We start from the raw sequence: 20,167 nt of genomic DNA, 5'->3' as shown, positions 1-20,167 counted from the left end.
AATGCCTTGAAATTAATAATTTTGTGGTTATTGATAATTGCAGACGTTGATAGTATTGATAACAACAAGTTCTAGGGTTGACCACTGGGGTGTGGAACTGAGGTAGGACACCAAGAAGGACAGCACTGGAAGCATCATCTCCTGGCAGGCAGGGACCTGGTGGGGGCTGGGGCAAGTAGTATTGGGGCTTGATTTGGCCAGAAATGGAGGTGGGATGCAGAGAGGACTCACCCCACCTCATCCTCACAGGGAGTGCTCGGTGGTGGTCTCGGGGAGAGCTGGGCTCAGCTGGACTGTCCTGGGGGGAGTGTGAGTGGGGAGCACCTGCTCTGTAATGGTCAGAGGAGATGGTTCAGGTTACCTTGCCTGCTGTGTCCTCACTTGAATGTTTGTCAAAAGGAGCGTGTGTGTGCACGCGCGCGTGCACGCACGCGCGTGTAGTGATTCCTAAATAACAGCTTGTTTTGGTCTATTGTATAAATGAAAATAATATCAATAAACAAAACCCACGGCGTTCTCATCACTAGCTGAGTTTTATTAGTTTCACTTAGTGTATTAACAGACTAACACTCATTTTAAATAAAAAATTCTCTTATGCTATAGAACACATCTGTTCGGTTTCAAAACAATCAGATTTCTTCAGGAACCCAGGTAGAAAAATACAAGAAAAATTATCTTCCAATGCAAGGTAAGAGGCTGCATGATCTTTTTACAAAACATTTCAGAATGTAAAGAATAAACAGTTTATACCCAACTTAATAAAACATTGTAAATGTAATTGAAGCTCCTGTGCATCATCTTATTCCCCCAGTTAATTTCTGCCCTGATAATGGCCCATGCTTATTTTTTTTAAATTCTTTTACCATGTTGTGTTCATAAATTGATATACTGGTTTAGCATCCCAAATCTGAAACTTTCTGAAGGCAAGAATGATGCTCAAAGGAAACATTCATTGGAGCATTCTGAATGTGGATTAGGGATGCTCAACCAGTAAGTATTTGCAAATAGTTCAAAACTTGGAAAAAAAAATGGAGATCTGCAACACTGTTCGCAAGCATTTTGGGTAAGGGACACTCAAGCTTGTATTGTTTCATATTCTGTGTGTCCTTCTGCAATTTTTCTCTCAATACCGTATGACTTACCCATCTTCACACACAAAGCCTCCAGTGGATTGATTTTAGTAGCTATAGAGATGGCGTTGGATACTGCCGCAGTTCAGCATTCCTGCTGAGGGGCAGGTAGGTTTGCATGCTAATGAGGAGGGCTGCAGAGCGTGTCTTGATCCTGTGGCTTCTCTAGGATACATGTGAAGAGGAAGATGCCGGGCTGTGTCAGCTGGAGGTTTTCCCTTTGCTCTGCACCATAGTGGTACCAGTTTTTTACTGTCAGCAGAGTATGCTCTTCATACTTGCAAACACTTCAGCTGGCCAGACTTTAAAATTTTGGCCAGTTGATATAAAATGATGGTTCATTCCGTGAGCTGGTAAGGCCCTGTGAGCATTTCTTACATTCAGTCAGCATTTGAGGTTCCCCTTTTGTGAGCTGCCTGTTCCTTTGTCCATTTAAAATTTTGGGGGTGTGTGTGTGTGTGTGTGTGTGTGTGTGTTTTCTCCTTATAATTATTCTGCATACTAATCCTTTGTCAGTTACAAGGACTGCTAATATTTTCTCCCAATCTGGGTTCAGTTTTTCAGTTTGTGTTTTTTAATGTTTTTCCTTGTAATGTTGACTCTACCAGTCTTTTAAAATAGGTTTTGGTTTTCATGACTTTAATTCTTCTCAATCCTCAGGCCGTAAGTACACCATTTTCTTCTTTGTGCTTTTGCATTCACATCTGAGTTTTTAATCTGGAATTTTAAAAAATTATTTTCATGAAATAAATTTAGAAAAGATATATGCAATTTGACAATTACAAAGCAAATACTTGGGTTACCACCACCTGCTTAAAGACATAGATTAGTGGCAGCCCAGAGCTGCCCTCCGTGGAGTCCATGGCTTCTCTTTATGGCATACTCATGTTCTTGTGCTCTGCTTCATTGCGCCCTCAGATACTGTGCTTTTTTACAAATGGAAGATTTGTAGCAACTCTGCACTGAGCAAGTCTGTTGGTGCCATTTTCCAATAGCATGTGCTCACTTTGGTAGTATACATTAGCAGCCCCCAGCCTTTTTGGCATCAGGGACCAGTTTTGTGGAAGACAAGTTTTGCATGGACTGGGGGAAGGGGGATGGTTTTGGGATGATTCAGCATATTAAATTTATTGTGCACTTTAATTCTAATATTATTACATTGTAACATATAATGAAATAATTTTGACTCACCATAACGTAGAATCGGGGAGCCCTGAGCCTGTTTTCCTGCAGTTAGATGGTCCCATCTGGGGGTGATCGGAGACAGTGACAGATCATCAGGCATTAATTAGATTCTCCCAAGGAGCGCGCACCCTAGATCCCGTGCACATGCAGTTCACAATAGGGCTCTTGCTCCTGCGAGAATCTAATGCCGCTGCTGATCTGACAGAAGGAGGCGGCGCTCAGGTGCTAATGTGAGTGATGGGGCGCTGCTGTAAATACAGGTGAAGCTTTGCTGGCTCGCCCACCTGCTGCTCGTCTCCTGCTGTGTGCCCCAGTTCCTACAGGCCCCAGACCAGTATATGGCGGGGCTTGGGGCCCCCTGGTATAAGTGGTATATTTTTAACCTACATATATTGCAAATCAGTATCTTCTCCTGGTTCATGGCTTGTCTTTTTGCTCTTTATAGTATCTTTTGATGAACCTAAATTCTTAAAGTAGTTCACTTTCAGCTTTTCCCTTTGGGCCGTGCTTCTTAGTTCTTTCCCTCTCTTGGGGTACCCACCCAGCTATTCCGGCACTGTATACCCCCAGCTTCCTCTGTCCCCACTTTCCAGGGTGGGTTCCCACAGTCCTCTGGACAGTGTGCTTGCACCTGGAGCCTGTCCATGCCCACGGTCCCCTCTCCTTATCCTGCCTAGTTGGTGGATACTTGGGGTTCAAGTTAAAGTTAGTTCATAATCAGCCTGAGAAGAATTAAATTTGATATACAGTGGCTTTGCAGCCTGGTTCTGCCTTTTATTAGTTGACAACCTTGGCAGGTTATTTAACCACTTAGCCTTGGTTTTCTTGCCTATAAAATGGGAATATTATTCTAGTCTTTTCTGTAGAGGTGGTTATGAGAAATGATGTCACACAGCTTTAGTCATAGTTAACTTTGCACACATAACCTCTGGGGGTGAAGCTTGACATTCTTGTGTCATCCCAAACAGAGCACTCCTGCTCTGCCCCAGAGCCTCGTCTGCCATCTGCCCCTTGGCTCAAGCCTAGACGCCTGTGTACTCCGAGTACTTCTTCTGTTATCCTTCAGCATCCACTCCCAGCAGTCCCTAGACTGATCCTTCGGATGTTATTTTCTGGATCTGTTAGTTACACTGAATCATGAAATTGCTGATGTGTGGCAGTTTGGGACCTACAAATCAGTCGTTTCCCGTGGTGTAACGGAACCATTCCTGTCTCACGGGCACAGCACAGCCGCCTCACACGCCCGGCAGCTTGTTGGCTGACCACCTGCCTTCGCTCTCCTCCTTCAGGCCATTCTCCTGTAACATCCAGCTCCGTTACACTTTTTAACATGTAGGTCAGATTCTGGCACTTGCTCGAGACCCTTCCAAGTTGAGTGTTTACAATATGAATTGGCACATAGGATGAAAATACTGGCACTTCAGTGTATTTTGAGAGCTTCACCTCACTTTGTTGTTGGTGGAGGTGTGTTTATTTTGTAATGTATGTGTTGCTGGTACAGTACGTGATTGGTGTGCTGGTCATATTATAGAAAGTTTACACCACAGCCACAAGGGCATTTATGTTTTAACTAAATACCCCGTTATTTGGTGAAGCCAAATTCCACAGGTGTTAGATGCCTTTTATCTGCACCTTACACCTTGTGATTGTCTCTGAAATACATTTGGGTCTGTCTGTCAGGCTGTTTGATCACCTGTCTCTTCCCCAGGATTGTAAACTCTGAGAACAAATATTGTCTTCTTGGACATCTAGGACTTGAGTACCTGTGTCAGAGAACTACAAATTAGTAAAGAAAAACATTAAGACATCCTTAACTAATGGATAAAGGACAGCAGTTCACAGGATATGAACTAAGGAAATGTTTGATCATACTAGTAAAATTTTCAATTAACTGTTAAATCTAACTCTGACAATTTTATTCTAATAGGCAATCCACCTCGAAGATCCAAGTCTGCACCTCCTCGTGATTTAGGCAATTCGGATAAGGGACAAGTAAATCTGTTTTTATATATTCAAACATACATTACTCAGGCTTGAAATCAATGTGTGAATAGACTTAAGTTTCTAAGCCATAAGTAAAAGAGAGTTTTTACTTAACATTATAAATGTTACATTTTGTAAACACTAGTATCAGAATCTGGCCTCAGAAGTAAGAGGAGGTTTTAGCTGCTAAAATGTCTTGTGTTACAGGCTGCCTCTCCCAGGGAGCCACTTGAACCACTGAACTTCCCAGATCCTGAATATAAAGAGGAAGAGGAAGACCACAACATACAGGGAGAAATCAGTCATCCTGATGGAAAGGTTAAAATTTTTTTTGAAATAATGAATTCTAAAAAAATAAACATTGGTTAAAATAGTTGAAACACATAGAATCTAAAATAAGGGCTCTTTGGATAACTTGCCTTTAGATGCCATTTCTCGTTCAGAGATTCAGCAAAAGAAGGCATACAATCGCTGTATGATTTTTGTTCTTACTCCAAAGCCTTTGTAATCCTTGGCACTTCTTAAAAGCTTCAGTTCATTCTAGGTCTTCCTTTCTTGCAGCCTTTCTTACACTGATCCTGAAGCAGGGGCCTCTCTCCCCGTCTCCAGCCAACACAGTTTTATTCTTACGCTTAGGAAAGTTTCTTAGTGGGAAAACTGCCTGGGGGTTCCAGCTAAAGGGAATGAGGAGGAAAGGAATATATACAGGTTAGAGGTGATGAGGGAATTTTTCCCTCAGGTTTATGGAAAATTTACTTTTCAAATACCCTACACTGGTCCATTTCTATTGAAATTACAGGGTTAGAGTTCACTGCTATCCTTGAGGAGTGACAGAAGGACAAAGAGCAACAGTCAAAAGTAGTAGTTAGACTTTCCTGTGCGTCTGCTTTAGGGTAACAAATCATTGATAAGGGAAGGTTTTCTTTTTTAGATGAATTCCAGCTAATAGATGGAAAAGGAATGGGAACGTTAGAAAATCACGAATTTGCTGCTTCTGATGAAATAAAGGATCTTTGAGGGAATGTTTTACATTTTATTACCAAAAAATTCAAAGTCGGCAGTTGGGAGGAGAATTAGGCATACATTGGTCAGGAGAAAATCTTCCTTAGGTGACAATCTTGTGTTTTTTTAGGTGGAAAAGGTTTATAAGAATGGGTGTCGTGTTATACTGTTTCCCAATGGGACTCGGAAGGAAGTGAGTGCAGATGGGAAGACCATCACCGTCACTTTCTTCAATGGTGACGTGAAGCGGGTCATGCCAGACCAGAGAGTGGTATGTGTCCAGAGGCGTTCTCCTCCACAGCTTCACCATCTCGGGAGAAAAGGCAGACTGACTGTGTGTCTTTACAGATCTACTACTACGCAGCTGCCCAGACCACTCACACGACGTACCCGGAGGGACTGGAAGTCTTACATTTCTCAAGTGGACAAATAGGTACAAACTTGTTTCACCCTCTCATTAAATTCTTCCCTTCCTTCAAAAAATATTTATTGTAACTTTTTAAACAGAAAAACATTTCCCAGATGGAAGAAAAGAAATCACGTTTCCTGACCAGACTGTTAAAAACTTACTTCCTGATGGACAAGAAGAAAGCATTTTCCCAGATGGTACAATTGTCAGAGTACAACGGTATGACACCATCATGTTCAATTGTCAGAGCACACGGTATGACACCATTAGGTACAATTGTCAGAGCACAACGGTATGACACCATCATGTACAATTGTCAGAGCACAACGGTATGACACCATCATGTACAATTGTCAGAGCACAACGGTATGACACCATTAGGTACAACTGTCAGAGTACAACGGTATGACACCATTAGGTACAATCTGTCAGAGCACATTTTACGGTATGATCATGCCCATTCCCAGGTACAATTGCTCTAGAGCACAACTGGTACTGAGCAACCACTTAGGTACAACTGTACATGAGTGACAACGGTATGACACCATTTTAAGGTAACAATTGTCAGAGCACAACGTGTAATGACATCCATTAGGTACATATTGTCAGAGCACAACGGTATGACACCATCATGTAAAACAAGCTTGTAACAGAGCACAACGGTAAATGACTACCATCATGATACAGTTGTCACGAGCACAACGAAGTATGAACCACCGAAGTTAGGTACAACTGTACAGGGGAAAGTACCAACGGTATGACACCATTAGGTAGCAATTGTCAGAAGCACAACGGCTACTTTTCAAGAGTTCTCCTGTTGCCTATTTTCTATTTTTTTAAAGAAATTCTATTTTAAATTTTACAGTGATGGCAGCAAACTCATAGAGTTTAATAATGGCCAAAGAGAACTACATACTGCCCAGTTCAAGAGACGGGAATACCCAGATGGCGCTGTTAAAACCGTATATGCAAACGGTCATCAAGAAACGAAGTACAGATCTGGTCGGATAAGAGTTAAGGACAAGGAGGGTAATGTGCTAATGGACACGGAGCTGTGACGATCCCTGTGTGATCATGAAGTAACAAAAACTGATTTTTCTTGTTAAAAAATGTACATTTATTGTGGATTCTGTTTAATTTATTGTGTATGTGTGGGGAAAAGATTGGATTCTAAAATAAATGTTTATCCTGTGGCATCTTCATTTTTATATTCTTTGAAATGCAATGATAGCTCTCATTTAGAATTCACCTACCCTGCCTTTCAACAGAGTAAGGAAAGCATTTTTACTCTTTAGAAACTGTACAGGTTTTTACAATAAGCGGGTGTGTTTATGGGTTAGAAATGGCTATAAAAACCAAGAAGTACAGGAAGTACATTACATAGATGTCCCACAGGCACATCAGCCATAGAGCACTGGACTTGCACAGAAAGTGTACTCAAGGAGTAAACACATCTCTGTAGCCAAAATATTACTATGTTCAGTTAGTACCAAAATTAAAGCATTTGATCTACTACAGAGGTTCATTAATTATAATAGAATGGGGAGTTACAACAGTGGATGAATATAAATAGGTCACATACAACCAGTAGTAATCATAGTGAGGAGAAAAGTTATAACAAGGCAGACACTGTAATGTCTCAAAATGGGACACCTGAGAGGAGAAGGGGCGTGAACGACGAGTAGCCGGTGTTAAGCCATGGACCACCACTACCTTCATCTTATCACAGTGAGATTACTGTAGCCTCATGGAGGCAAGATGTCCCTGAAGGATGGGCAAGTCACCTACTTGTAAATTCATATAATAATTACAGATTGGTCTAGATAGACCTTACCTGTCACATACACCATGAATCAGGTTTTGTTAATGAAATCTATCAATTCCAGGTGACTTAACAATATGAAAAATAAAACTTTTCAAAGTACATATATATATATGTATATAATCTATCTCAGAAGAGGTAAGGATTTTTAAATGAGACAAAAAGCACAAACCTTAAAGGAAAACATTGATAGGCCACGCATGGTGGCTTATGCCTGTAATCCCAGCACTTTGGGAGGCGAAAGTTGGCAGATCACTTGAGGTCAGGAGTTCAAGACCAGCCTGGCCAACATGGTGAAACCCTGTCTCTACTAAAAATACAAAAATTAACTGGGTGTGGTGGTGCATGCCTGTAATCCCAGCTACTTGGGAGGCAGGACAATCGCTTGAACCCAGGAGGCGGAGGTTGCAATGAGCTGAGACCATGCCACTGCACTCCAGTCTAGGTGAGAGTGAGACTCTTGTCTCAAAGGGGGGAAAAAAAAAGGAAAAAATGTTGCTAAATGAGTGAACATTTCTGTCAAATGATATTACAAAACGGGAAAGACAAGCCCCAGACTCAAAGACATACAACTGATCAGGGATGATTAGAATACATCGTTTCTACAAATCAGTAAGAAAATTGCAAATAATAGAAAAATAGACAAAATATGAACAAGCAATAAACAAGTGACAGAACGGGCACCAGCTAATAAACCAGTGAATGCATATTCAACGAGATACGCAGTGAGATACCTTTTCTTACTAATACCACTGGCAAAAGTCTGGCGACACCAAGTGCTGACACGGAGCTCAGACAACCAGTGGTGGGATAAATTGGTAGAATATACTGTTCAGAAAGCAAAAAAGTAGTTGGAAAGTAATTGTAAAAGTAAAGTAACCCCATGACCCAGCAAATTCCATCACTATGTATATGTACTAGAAAACTGCTCATGTATACAAGGCTCCTAAAGGAATATTTATGAGAAAAAAACTGGTAAAGGAGTATCAGGATAAATTATGTGCACGGATGGATATAGCAGTAAAAGTGAATTGAGTTACACATACCAACATGGATACATAGCAAACAAAATAGAAAATAAAAGATGATTGTGTGACAGCAGATACATTAAAAAATACACAGAGCAATACTGTATCATTTATGGATGCATTCATATGTAGTAAAATTATAAAGACCTTTATATGAATGATAAACACCAAATCGTAACAGTAGTATTTACCTCTTAATATGGTTGGCTGTGGTCCCACCCAAATCTCCAGTTGTTCTCATGATAATGAGTTCTGACAAGATCTGATGGTTTTGTAAGGGGCGTCTCCCCCCTTTGCTTTGCATTGCTCCCTGCTGCCACCTGTGAAGAAGGTGATTTGCTTCCCCTTCACCTTCTGCCATGTTTGTAAGTTTCCTGAGGCCTCCCCAGCCATGTGTATCCAAGAGTCAATTAAACCTCTTTCCTTTCTAAATTACCCAGTCGCAGGCAGTTCTATCAGTGTAAGAACATACTAATACACTTCTACAGAATGCAGGGAGAATGTGCTTGGGAGCAGCTTTTTCGTACTAATGTCTTACTTCTTAAGCTGAATCATTAGGTATAAAATGAATAAATTTTTTTCATGTGTCTTAGCTATTTCATTTTGAAATTATGGTAAAAAACAAGCAAATGTTTGGAAGCAAACATTTATTAACTTTTTTTTCCACACAATTCCTAACAGCTCGATATGTAAAAATGAGGAGAGGTAAAGCACTATTGCTGAACAAGTTAAGAAAATTAAGCCTGAAATAGTCTAAATGTAAGACATAGTCTAAACATAACAGAAAACTTTCTTCTAAGCTTCTATAGATGCTCTGCACTGTATACCTGAAAAACAAAATGTGTTATTTTAAACCTTTGCTTAATGTAAATGTGCAAGTCTAGCTGAATCATTCCTTATGGACAAGATTAAAAAGTTAGCTGGCTACCCATGTACTTTAGTAACTTGGTACGAGGATGGTGGCTGCTCAGTAGTTCTGTGTGCTTAGCGGGTATTTATGTGCTTTACTTACAGTGCCCACTCTCTCCTGCTGTCCCCATGTACCCTGGTACTGTGAGAGTCATGACAGCCCATCCAAGCGTCCTTACAGATAGGGGGCCTCTTTGATACTAGTGCTGACTAGGTGAGAAGGCCTATGAAGAAATCTGGAAGAGATTCTCGGGGAGCGTTGCTGTCATTCCTTTGAGAAATCAAGGAAAATCCATGGATGCTTTTCTGATCAATCTAGCATTAATCTCCACTAGTCCCATGCCTTATGCTATGAATAGAACAAGAACTTACACTTAGGCGTTATTCATCTTTATCTGCAAGCCCCATTTCTACTAATGGCATATGAACTGGATGCTGCTCATCGTCATATAATGTCACTATCTGTTCTGGTGCCGGAGCCTAAAATTAAAAGATACAGTTGTCAAGAAAACAGTAATGTCTTGGCTGCCTTTTCCCTCTCACATCTGGCCATTCACACAGGTGGAAAAAGGCGTTCTCTCAGGGGCCTATTGATAATTTATACTCTATGCTTCCAAAAGGCATCTGTGGTGGTTTCTTGCAAAACCCCATTCTTTCCATTCTTCTGCTCTATTTAAATTCCTTCTCACAAGGTTTTCCTAAATGAAGCCAGGGGGCTTTGCCACCACCATCCCTTGTTACAGGTCATTTGCATTCCACACAAAGCATTATACCTTTATGCATAAACTGACAGTGATGGTTAATATTAGTTGTTAACTTCGCTGGATTGAGGGATGCCTCGATGGCTGGTGAAGCATTTCTAGGTGTGTCTGTGAGGGTGTTTTCAGAGGAGACTGGTGCTAAATCAGTGGACAGAGGAAGACCCACTCTCCATGTGGGCAAGGGACATCCAGTTGGCTGGGAGACAAACAGGCAGAAAGGGAGTTCTCTGCTCTCCTTCCTGAGTAGGGGACACCTTTTCTCCTCCTCCCCTCGGACATCCGCCTCCAGATTCTTTGGCTTTTGGGCTGTAGGACTTGCACCAGTGACCTCCCAGGGGCTCTTTGGCCTCGGACTAGCGACTGCATTGTCAGCTTCCCTAGTTCTGAGGCCTCCAGACTGACCCAGGCTACCAGCTTCTCTGGTTCTCCAGCTTGCAGACAGCCTATCATAGGACTTCACCTTTGATTGTGAGAGCCAGTTCCCTTAATAAATCCTCTCATATATCTATGGTTCTGATTATCCTCATATACTCACAAAATTTTGAATATTAGAGAAGTGAAAAAATACATATCTGTAAGAAATACTTGCCTTGTATTTTCACTAGGTTGAGAGAAAGCCTGGATGAGCTAGTCATAGCACTCTGCACATGCAATAGCATATATACAGGGATTTTCAAAAAGCACTTTCCAGGAACCATGCTGACTGATGATGAGCTCATCTGTGTCATAGCCAGTGTGTCAGGAATCCCCAAATCGTGGCACCAGGCAGGAATCACAAAGGAGGGAAGCAGGTTGAGCTGCACACCAGCAGTGAGGACTAGGTGAACTGAACGTCACGTTACACGTTCCCATCTAAGGGGCTGTTGCTACGCTTTCAGCTGACTGCCATTTCAGGGGGATGGGAAGACCCAGGATTCCTAGTTTTTAGAATATCTAATCAGGGCCAGAAATACAGACTTCTTGGGTAAGATTTCCAATTTTAAAACACTATGCTAAATAAAACAAGGTACAGGCCAGATTCTGTCTGTGGGCTACTGTGACATGCTGAGCCTCAGAACAAGAAAACATTTACATGAAACACAGTCTGGAGTTTTTTAGTTGACCTTTTGATGCAGGTTCTACTATATCAAATAATTCAAAAGTAGTACAATTATGAGACTAGTACAATTAGTGTAATTCAAGCCTTTCTATAATGACCAGAACTACCATTCTTTCCCACGCTTCTTTTAGGATGCAGGTAAAATGCCACGTTCCTGTTTTACTTATTCAGTTAAATACTTGAGTGGCTTCTAAGCAGCAGCTCAAACACCCTCTCCTGACCTCTCCAGATGCAAATAATCATTTCTTCTCACACTTCCTCCACCCACAAAGTTAGCTATAGCGCTGTTATAGTACTTATTTCATTCAACCTCACACTAATTGTTTGCATATTTGTTTCCCTATTATAAATTAATTATGGGATAGTCATCTTGAGCATTTTATTAATTACATAAATGATATTTTATATCACCATAGGGGTAAGCAGTTTGTTAAACTAAGACACTTTAACAAGCCTTAAAATTAAGCTTTATATGTATATATAAAGCTATACATATAAACTATATCCTATATAGCTTTATATGCTTTAGTATACTCTTGCATGTAGACATTGCATAGAAACAAACACTTGACAAAGTGTGGACACAGAAATAGCTTTACAATAATTGTGGCTAGTTGAGACACTTACCATGGACACAGCATAAAGTTGTTTTCCTTGAAGACAGTCTATCATAGCCCACAGTGCCTCCATACTCCATTTGGGACAATATGGTATTCTTGTCTCCCCTAGATCCCTTAAGGGAGGTTTAAACCCTGCCAAGAGAACCTTTATGGCTCGAGCTGGATACCGCATAAGATGAGGAGGAATTTGGCACAGTCTGTCACAAAAGAAATTCTTAAATTAAAATTCTCTTCCAGCTGAAACTATACAATTCTTAGAAGAAAGCATAAGGGAAAAGCTTTGTAACATTGGATTTTGCAGTGATTTTTTTGGATACAACCCCAAAAGCACAGGAAATGAGAAAAATCAGATAAAATGGACTTCCTAAAAAATAAACTTCTGTGTATCAAAGGATACAACAGAGCAAAAAGGCAACCTACAGAATGGGAGAAAACGTACATAAACATGGACATTAAAGATCTACAAATGACCAACGAGCACATGACAGGATGTTCAACATCACTAATCATGAGGGAAATGCAAATCAAATCCAAAGTGAGATTCCACCTCACACCTACTAGATGACTACTATAAAACAACAAAACCACAAGTGCTGGTGAGGATGTGCAGGAACTGGAACCTTTGCGCTCTTAGTGAGAATGTAAAATGGTGCAGCCACTGTGGGAAACAGCATGGAGGTTCCTCAAAAATTAGGATAGACCATATGATCCAGCAGTTCCATTTCTGGGTATATACCCAAAATAACTGAAAGAAGGTACTCAAAGAGATAAATGTACACCCACGTTCATAGAAGCATTATCCACAAGAGCCAAAAGTGGGGAGCAACCCAAGTTCCACCTTCCAGGGAAGGGATAAATAAGATGTAGTATACACTGTATGAGGGGGCTTCAAAAAGTTCATGGAAAGATGAAATTAAGATGAAAATAAAAAATGTAAACTTTATTTCTCAACATAAGTTCCATCAAGACCACGACACATTTGTAAGCTATGATAACAGCCCTTTAGTCCATCCCTTAAGAACTGAGGGTCCTGGGAATATAACCATGTCAATGTGATCTTTCTTACATTATTAACTGGAGAAAAATGGGTACCCTTTAAATACTTTTTAAGATTAGGAAACAAAGAACAATCTAGAAAGGGCCAAATCAGGACTGTAAAGTGGATGCCTAATGATTTAGGTAAAACTCTTGCAAAATCGCCCTTGTTTGATGAGAGGAATGAGCAGGAGCACTGTGGTGGTGAAGGACTCTCTGGTGAAGCTTTCCCAGGCGTTTTCCTGCTAAAGCTTTGGCCAACTTTCTCAAACACTCCTAAGAAGAAGATGTTGTCATTCTTTGGCTTTCCAGAAAGCCGTCAAGCAAAATGCCTTCGGCATCCAAAAAAGAAAAAACAAATGGTTGCCATGACCTTTGCTCTTGACCGGTCCATTTTTGACTGGGCCACTTCCGCCTCTCGTTTTCACTGTGCTCTGCCTTCAGGATCACACTGGTAAAGCCACGTTTCATCTGCAATTGCAGTTCTTTGAAGAAATGCTTCAGGGTCCTCATCCTGCTTGTCTACAATTTCCACTGAAAGCTCTGCTCCTCTCTGCAGCTGATCTGGGTCCAACAGGTTTGGTACCCACTGAGTGGAGAGTTTCCTCAACTCTTTCAGTCAGCATTGTATAAGCTGAACCAACTGAAACGTCTTTGGTGTTGGCTATTATTTCTGCTGTTGTCAGTCCTCTTCAATTAGGGCATGAACAAGATTAATTTTTTTTTCCTCACAAATTGATGTGGAAGGACTACTGCTACGGGCTTCATCTTCAACATCATCTTATCCCTTCATAAAACAAGTTATCCATTTGTAAACTGCTTTCTTTGGGGCACTGTTTCCATCAAGTTTTTATAAAGCAAAAATGGTATCACCATTCCTCCACCTAAGCTTCACCATAAATTTGATGTTTGTTGTTGTTTCAATATGAGCAGAATTCATGTTGCACTTATCCTTTTTAGTGTCTCAAACAAGATCCTGTTCAGACATGTTAGAACAAGTTAGCACAATTTTGGTGAAAAATTTTTGAAATCCATGCAGTTTTTTCATAGTATGCATTTTCCATGAACTTTTTGAAGACCCCTCATATATATAATGGAATATTATTCAGCCTTAAGAAGTAAATTCTGACACATGCTACAACATGGATGAATCTTTAAAAATTATGCTATTGAAATAAGCCAACACAAAAGGACAAATGCTGTATGAATTTACTTATATGAGGTACCAAGAACAGGCAAGTTCAGAGACAGGAGACCATGGGTTACTAGGGACTAGGTGAGAATGGACTATGATCTTATTATTTAATAGGTACAGGGTTTCTGTTTGGAATAACAAAATTGTTCTGGAAATGGAAAGTGGTGACAGTTGTATAACCTTGTGAATGTATTTAATGCCAGTTATTATACTTAAAAATAGCTAAAATGGGCCAGGTGTGGTGGCTCACGCCTGTAATCCCAGCACTTAGGGAGGCTGAGGCGGGGGGATAACCTGAGGTCAGGAGTTCGAGACCAGCCTGGCCAACATGGCGAAATCCCGTCTCTATTAAAAATATAAAAACATCAGCTGGGATGGTGGCAGGCACCTGTAATTCCAGCTACTAGGGAGGCTGAGGCAGGAGAATCGCTTGAACCTGGGAGGCGGAGGTTGCAGGGAGCCGAGATTACGTCACTATACTCCAGCCTGGGCGACAGAGCAAGACTCCATCTCAGAAAAAAAAAAGCTAAAATGGTAAATTTTATGTATACTTTAACTCGATAAAAATTCCCAATTTATAAACAGCCTTAGAATAACCCTTTTCTAAGAGACAAAATATTCTCAATAAGAAAACTATTTAAAAAAAAAAGAAACCTAATTCAACACCCCGACATTTATTTTCAACCTGTTTAATGTCAGCTTTGCAGTTGATCCATAATCAACAAATTGTACTAGGATAGATAAAGGATTAAATTCTTTAATGGAAACAATCTTCGCTCTATACCATAAGCCATCATCATATTCTGCAAGGCAAGGCATTTCTGGAAAGACAGAAAAAGGGAAAAAGTCATATGGTCTTTTATTAAATATTTTTAATCCAAAGGAAATCAGCATATCAAAGGGCTACCTGCACCCCATGTTTGTTGCAGCACTACTCACAATAGCCAATATATGGAATCAACCCAGGTGTCCATCAACAGATGAATGAATAAAGAAAATGTGCTGATTATATACACAATGGAATACTATTTGGCCATAAAAAAGAATGGAATCCTGTTATTTGCAGTAACATGGATGGATCATTATATTAACTAAGACAAGCACAGAAAGACAAGTATCGCATGTTCTCACTCATATGAGAGCTAAAAAAGTGCATCTCATGAGGATAACAAGTAGATTAATGGTCACATGAGGCCATAAAAGGCAAATATACATGTGTTTGGGGTTGGGGGATGAAGAAAGTTGGTTGATAGGTACAAACATATAGTTGGAAGGAATAAGTTCCAATATTTGATAGCAGAGTAAGGTACCTAGTTCACAACAATGGATTGTATATTTCAGATTAACCAGAAGTCTTGAAATGTTCCCAACACATAGAAGTAACTGCTCGAGGTGATGAATACCCTATTGTCTTGATAATTACACACTCTATGCATGTAATATCACATGTACCCCATAAATATATACAATTATGTATCAAAAATGTTTAATACAGAAAAGTACAAAGAAGAAAATGTAACAAATATATGCTCACCATCCAGAATTAAACACTAAACAGTTGGCCTTATGTTGGCTTCTCTTTCTCTGTTCATATTTTGTAAGCCTTTGTTCACTAAATAAAGGCACTTCTCCCATTCTGAGTTGCTAGTTCTTGTATTCTTATTATGAGCTTATTAGCTCATATTGCCACTGCCCCAACTTCTGATACTCCCCTAGTCTCTTCTAGTGTGGGCCATCATCTTTGGCAAAGGATGATAATTATTTGCTGTTCCTGCCTTCCATTCTGTCCTCCCATTCATTTGCTATGGGACCACCAGAATTAAATTTTTAAAAATGCAATTACATTGCTCTTATTTAAAATTCTTTAATGGTACACCTTAACTGCCTGTAATATCAAGTCCTTATTACAATTTACAGGCTTCTTCAGTTGTTTGTTCTCCCAAACAACTTCTACCACATTTCCTCAATGAGTTACCTAAACAGGATTACTTAACATTTTGATCCTTCTATTTAGCTTATGACTATCCCCCTCATCTAGAGTGTTTTCCTGAGCCCTTCTTTTTTATGATGTTTATCATAAACATCAAGAAAACATTCTGACAGTTTGTAGGGTATTCATTGCCTTGAGCAGTTATCATTCTTCTTTCAAAGCCCAGCTCCAACATGACCAACAAAACCCTAACAACTGATCACTGCTTTCCCTGATTCTACAGCATTACACACACTCCTTTAAGAGAAGCTATTCTTTTCATACTCTACTTGGTTTATCTGTCTCCTCTCTGCTTACAGCACTTGTTCTTGAGTGCAGAACTGTTGTTTGTATTCCTAACATGGTACCTGACACAAGCTCAGTAAAAAAAAAAAGTGTACTAATGAGTGCTAGGCTTGAGTTAAACTGTGGAAAAATTAGTACGGTATACACTTCCCTTTGTACATCCTTAGATTTCAGAGTGATGGCATGTGCCTCAGTTTCCTATCTTGTTCTACTTCCTTATGTCATACGCTTTTTATGTAATTTCACAGAGAATTCTATTTGTGGGCAAGTGACATTGAAATACATGACTAATGAATAAAGATTTTTATTTCAAGTGATTTTAATTAAAGAGTTATAGACAATTTCTTTCATATATAAATTCATCAGGGCCAGGAACGGAGGCTCATGCCTGTAATCCCAGCACTTTGGGAGGCCAAGGTGGGCAGATCACCGGAGGTCAGGAGTTCGAGACCAGTCTGACCAACATGGAGAAACCCCATCTCTACTAAAAATACAAAATTAGCCAGGCGAGGTGGTATGTGCCTGTAATCCCAGCTACTTGGGAGGCTGAGGCAGGAGAATCGCTGAACGTGGGAGGCACAAGTTGCAGTGAGCCGACACTGAGCCATTGCACTCCAGCCTGGGCAACAAGAGTGAAACTCTGTCTCAAAAAAAAAAAAAAAAAAAAAAAAAAGTCATCAGTGAAACAATAAAGAATCTCATCTGGGCCGGGCACAGTGGCTCATGCCTGTAATCCCAGCACTTTGGGAGGCCGAGGCAGGTGGATCACAAAGTCAGGAATTCGAGACCAGACAGGCCAAGATGGTGAAACCCCGTCGCTACGAAAAATACAAAAATTAGCTGGGCATAGTGGTACATGCCTGTAATCCTAGCTACTGAGGAGGTTGAGGTAGGAGAACTGCTTGAGCCCAGGAGGTGGAGGTTGCAGTGAGCACCACTGCACTCCAGCCTGGGTGACAGAGCAAGACTCATCTTTTTTTAAAAAAAAAAAAAAAAAAAAAAAAGGCTGGGCAAGTTGGCTCATGCCTATAATCCTAGCATTTTGGGAGACCAAGGTGGGCAGTTCACTTGAGTTCAGGAGCTTGACACCAGGCTGGTTAACATGGGGAAATCCCATCTCTACTAAAAATACAAAAATTGGCTGGGCATGGTGGCACGCACCTGTAATCCCAACTACTTGGGAGGCTGAGGCAGGAGAATCGCTTGAACCCGGGAGCAGGAGGTTGCAGTGAGCCGAGATCACATCACTGCACTCCAGCTTGGGCAACAAAACAAGACTCTGTCTCAACAAACAAACAAAAAACTCACGGAATACTGGTAAGACATTAAGATGATGGTTTTTCCTTTGCTAAAATATCAAGAATACATCTCTATCACATACTGCAATAACTAGATACATTTTCCTCAGAGGAGAATCACACATATTTAATAAAGATGGGAAGAATGGACTGAAAAGATGAAAGAGTAGAAATTTGACCTATCCTGACAGAACAGGTCATACTTTGAGCCTCCACCTCACGATTATTGTAGGTGGCTTGTAATTAAAATGATGACCATTAAGGTCTGAATGACAACTCTCGCAACTTCAGCTACTGATAACCTCAAACTCAGAAAATAATCTTTATGCACTTTTCCAACACCGTCTCATTTGTGGAACGTGAACGTGCCCCCCAAGGGAGTTTACTAATGTCTTTTAGTTCACCTTCCTTATCTAGAAAACGAGAAAGAGGTCATCTTCTGGGTATCTCGAGGATTCCAGGAAATCATGCATGTAAAGTGAATACAAGACAAATATCAACATTAGAGATAGCCCAAGGTCATCAGCCCATTAAAACAAAATCCAAGTTTTATTAAGTATCCTGTTTCATTCAAATGTAGTAAGTATACCTGTTCTAAAATCCGTCAGAGGAGGAAGTGCCTCTACCTTCTTATTAACCCTCTGCAGTGCTTCATCAAGGCTCTCGGATTCCGATTCCCCGCTGACTCCACTATCATCTGTGTCACTATGCTGGTTAGAGTGGTTACAAGTTTCTATAGAATCAAGGCAAATATACACCTAAGTGGGGAGAAGGAAAGGAAAACTTTCAGATTCTGGAATTTCAAGCATTTATGTGGACAAAATTCCTGTGGCAGACAGCCTCCAGCGATGCCCCCAGAGACCTCTATACCTCCTGATATTCACCTCCTATTCCTTCCCACATCCTACCACACTTATCTTGTGATCAAGAGAACACGATTAGGCTGGGCATGGAGGTTCATGCCTATAATCCCAGCACTCTGGAAGGCTGAGGTGGGAGGATCACTTGAGCTCATGAGTTCAAGACCAGCCTGAGTAACACAGTGAGACCGCATCTCTACTAAGAATCAAAAACATTAGGCCGGGCGCGGTGGCTCACGCCTGTAATCCCAGCACTTTGGGAGGCCGAGGCGGGGTGAATCACGAGGTCAGGAGATCGAGACCATCATGGCTAACATGGTGAAACCTCGTCTCCACTAAAAATGCAAAACAAAAATTAGCCGCACGTGGTGGCGGCCGCCTGTAGTCTCGATACTCTGGAGGCTGAGGCGGGAGAATGGCGTGAACCCGGGAGGTGGAGCTTGCAGTGAACTGAGATCGCACCACTGCACTCCAGCCTGGGAGACAGAGCAAGACTCTGTTTAATAATAATAACAGTAGTAGTAATCATAATTAGCTGGGCATGGTAGTACACACCTGTAGTCCCAGCTGCTCGGAAGCCCGAGGCAGGAGGAATGCTTGAGCCTGGGAAATTAAGGCTTCAGTGAGCTGTGTTTATGTCACTGCACTCTCCAGCCTGGATGACAAAACGTGTCCTCTATCTCAAAACAAACAAACAAATAAAAAAACCCACACAACTATAGTGACAGTGTGTGACTCCTGAGACTGGCATATAAGGACATGTAGCTTCTGCCTTGGTAGAGCTGTCCCAGGGATTTCATGTGCCAGGATGCCATAGCCATGCTGCAAGCAGACAATCGGAGAGGCCACAGGCAGGGAACAGAGCCTTCCAGGTGGTGCCACGTGAGTGAGTCTTTTCGAAAGTGGTTTCTGCAGCCCCTGTCAACATCATGGCTGCAACCTCTTGAGAGCCTGAGCTAGAGTGCTTAACTCAGCATCTCCCAGATTCCTGACCCTCATGTGTGTTTGTATTAAGCTGCTAAGTTTAGGGGTAAATTGTGATGCAGCAATAAATAAGCAAAATTACCAAAACCAGCAGTAGTTGTTTAGCAACTACATACAGCATAACATGCTATTTACTCTGCTCTCTGATGAAATTAGAAAGCAAATCCTTCCCCTGCCTGTGAGAGAATGGCCTATGAAGGAGCTGCTGAAGCTACTTATTTCTTCCTCTCTTTGTTAGCCAAGGACATGTAATTGAACTTTCAGTGCCTTTATTCACCATTCAATCAATATTAACCAGGTGCCTAGTATTTACCAGGCACTACTCTAGGTTCTGGGGATACCTCAATGAACAACATGGAGCTATACCCTAAGGGGAGGCAGACCAACCTAATTAAGTGGGACACAGTGTCAGCCAGGTGGTTAAGTGGAAGAGTTCAATGCGGGAAGAGGAAGGAAAGCAACATGTTTAAGATTTCATAGGTAGAAACGGTTCCACCTTAAAAATCTAAATATCGGATATAAGCATAACATTGAATAAAGCAGCATAACACTGGGAACCCAGTAGGTCCTTA

At 41.0% G+C, this 20,167-nt stretch overlaps 2 protein-coding genes across 11 annotated transcripts in view; one reads left to right on the top strand and one right to left on the bottom strand.

The window, feature by feature from the left end:
* Positions 1–6,911, top strand: part of CENPJ (centromere protein J) — a 41,346-nt gene extending 34,435 nt beyond the window's left edge. Inside the window, exons 11-17 of one of the 6 annotated variants that reach the window (XM_003913680.5) lie at positions 604–688; positions 4,243–4,307; positions 4,506–4,616; positions 5,431–5,571; positions 5,649–5,733; positions 5,808–5,928; positions 6,575–6,911. In XM_003913680.5, the coding sequence (XP_003913729.3) occupies positions 604–688; positions 4,243–4,307; positions 4,506–4,616; positions 5,431–5,571; positions 5,649–5,733; positions 5,808–5,928; positions 6,575–6,767 (801 nt within the window). In that variant the 3' untranslated portion in view covers positions 6,768–6,911. Of the gene's footprint in view, positions 1–603; positions 3,648–4,242; positions 4,308–4,505; positions 4,617–5,430; positions 5,734–5,807; positions 5,929–6,574 lie in introns of those variants that run through there. The other 5 variants (XR_004178626.1, XR_004178625.1, XM_031655770.1 and 2 more) reach the window with 5 other exon arrangements.
* Positions 4,737–20,167, bottom strand: part of RNF17 (ring finger protein 17) — a 111,582-nt gene continuing 96,151 nt past the window's right edge. For 4 of the 5 annotated variants that reach the window (XM_009191650.4, XM_009191651.3, XM_009191652.3 and 1 more), the window contains 5 exons: positions 18,341–18,509; positions 14,864–14,999; positions 11,956–12,145; positions 9,841–9,948; positions 9,190–9,386 (listed from right to left, as the gene is read on the bottom strand). In XM_009191650.4, coding sequence (XP_009189914.1) covers positions 9,850–9,948; positions 11,956–12,145; positions 14,864–14,999; positions 18,341–18,509 — 594 coding nt within the window. In that variant the 3' untranslated portion in view covers positions 9,190–9,386; positions 9,841–9,849. Of the gene's footprint in view, positions 4,973–9,189; positions 9,387–9,840; positions 9,949–11,955; positions 12,146–14,863; positions 15,000–18,340; positions 18,510–20,167 lie in introns of those variants that run through there. The other variant, XM_017951140.3, reaches the window with a different exon arrangement.

Source organism: Papio anubis, chromosome 15, assembly GCF_008728515.1.
Source record: "Papio anubis isolate 15944 chromosome 15, Panubis1.0, whole genome shotgun sequence".
NCBI classification, from domain to species: Eukaryota; Metazoa; Chordata; class Mammalia; order Primates; family Cercopithecidae; genus Papio; species Papio anubis.
Note: the sequence above shows the minus strand (reverse complement) of the source record. Positions and strands in the feature narration are given on the sequence as shown.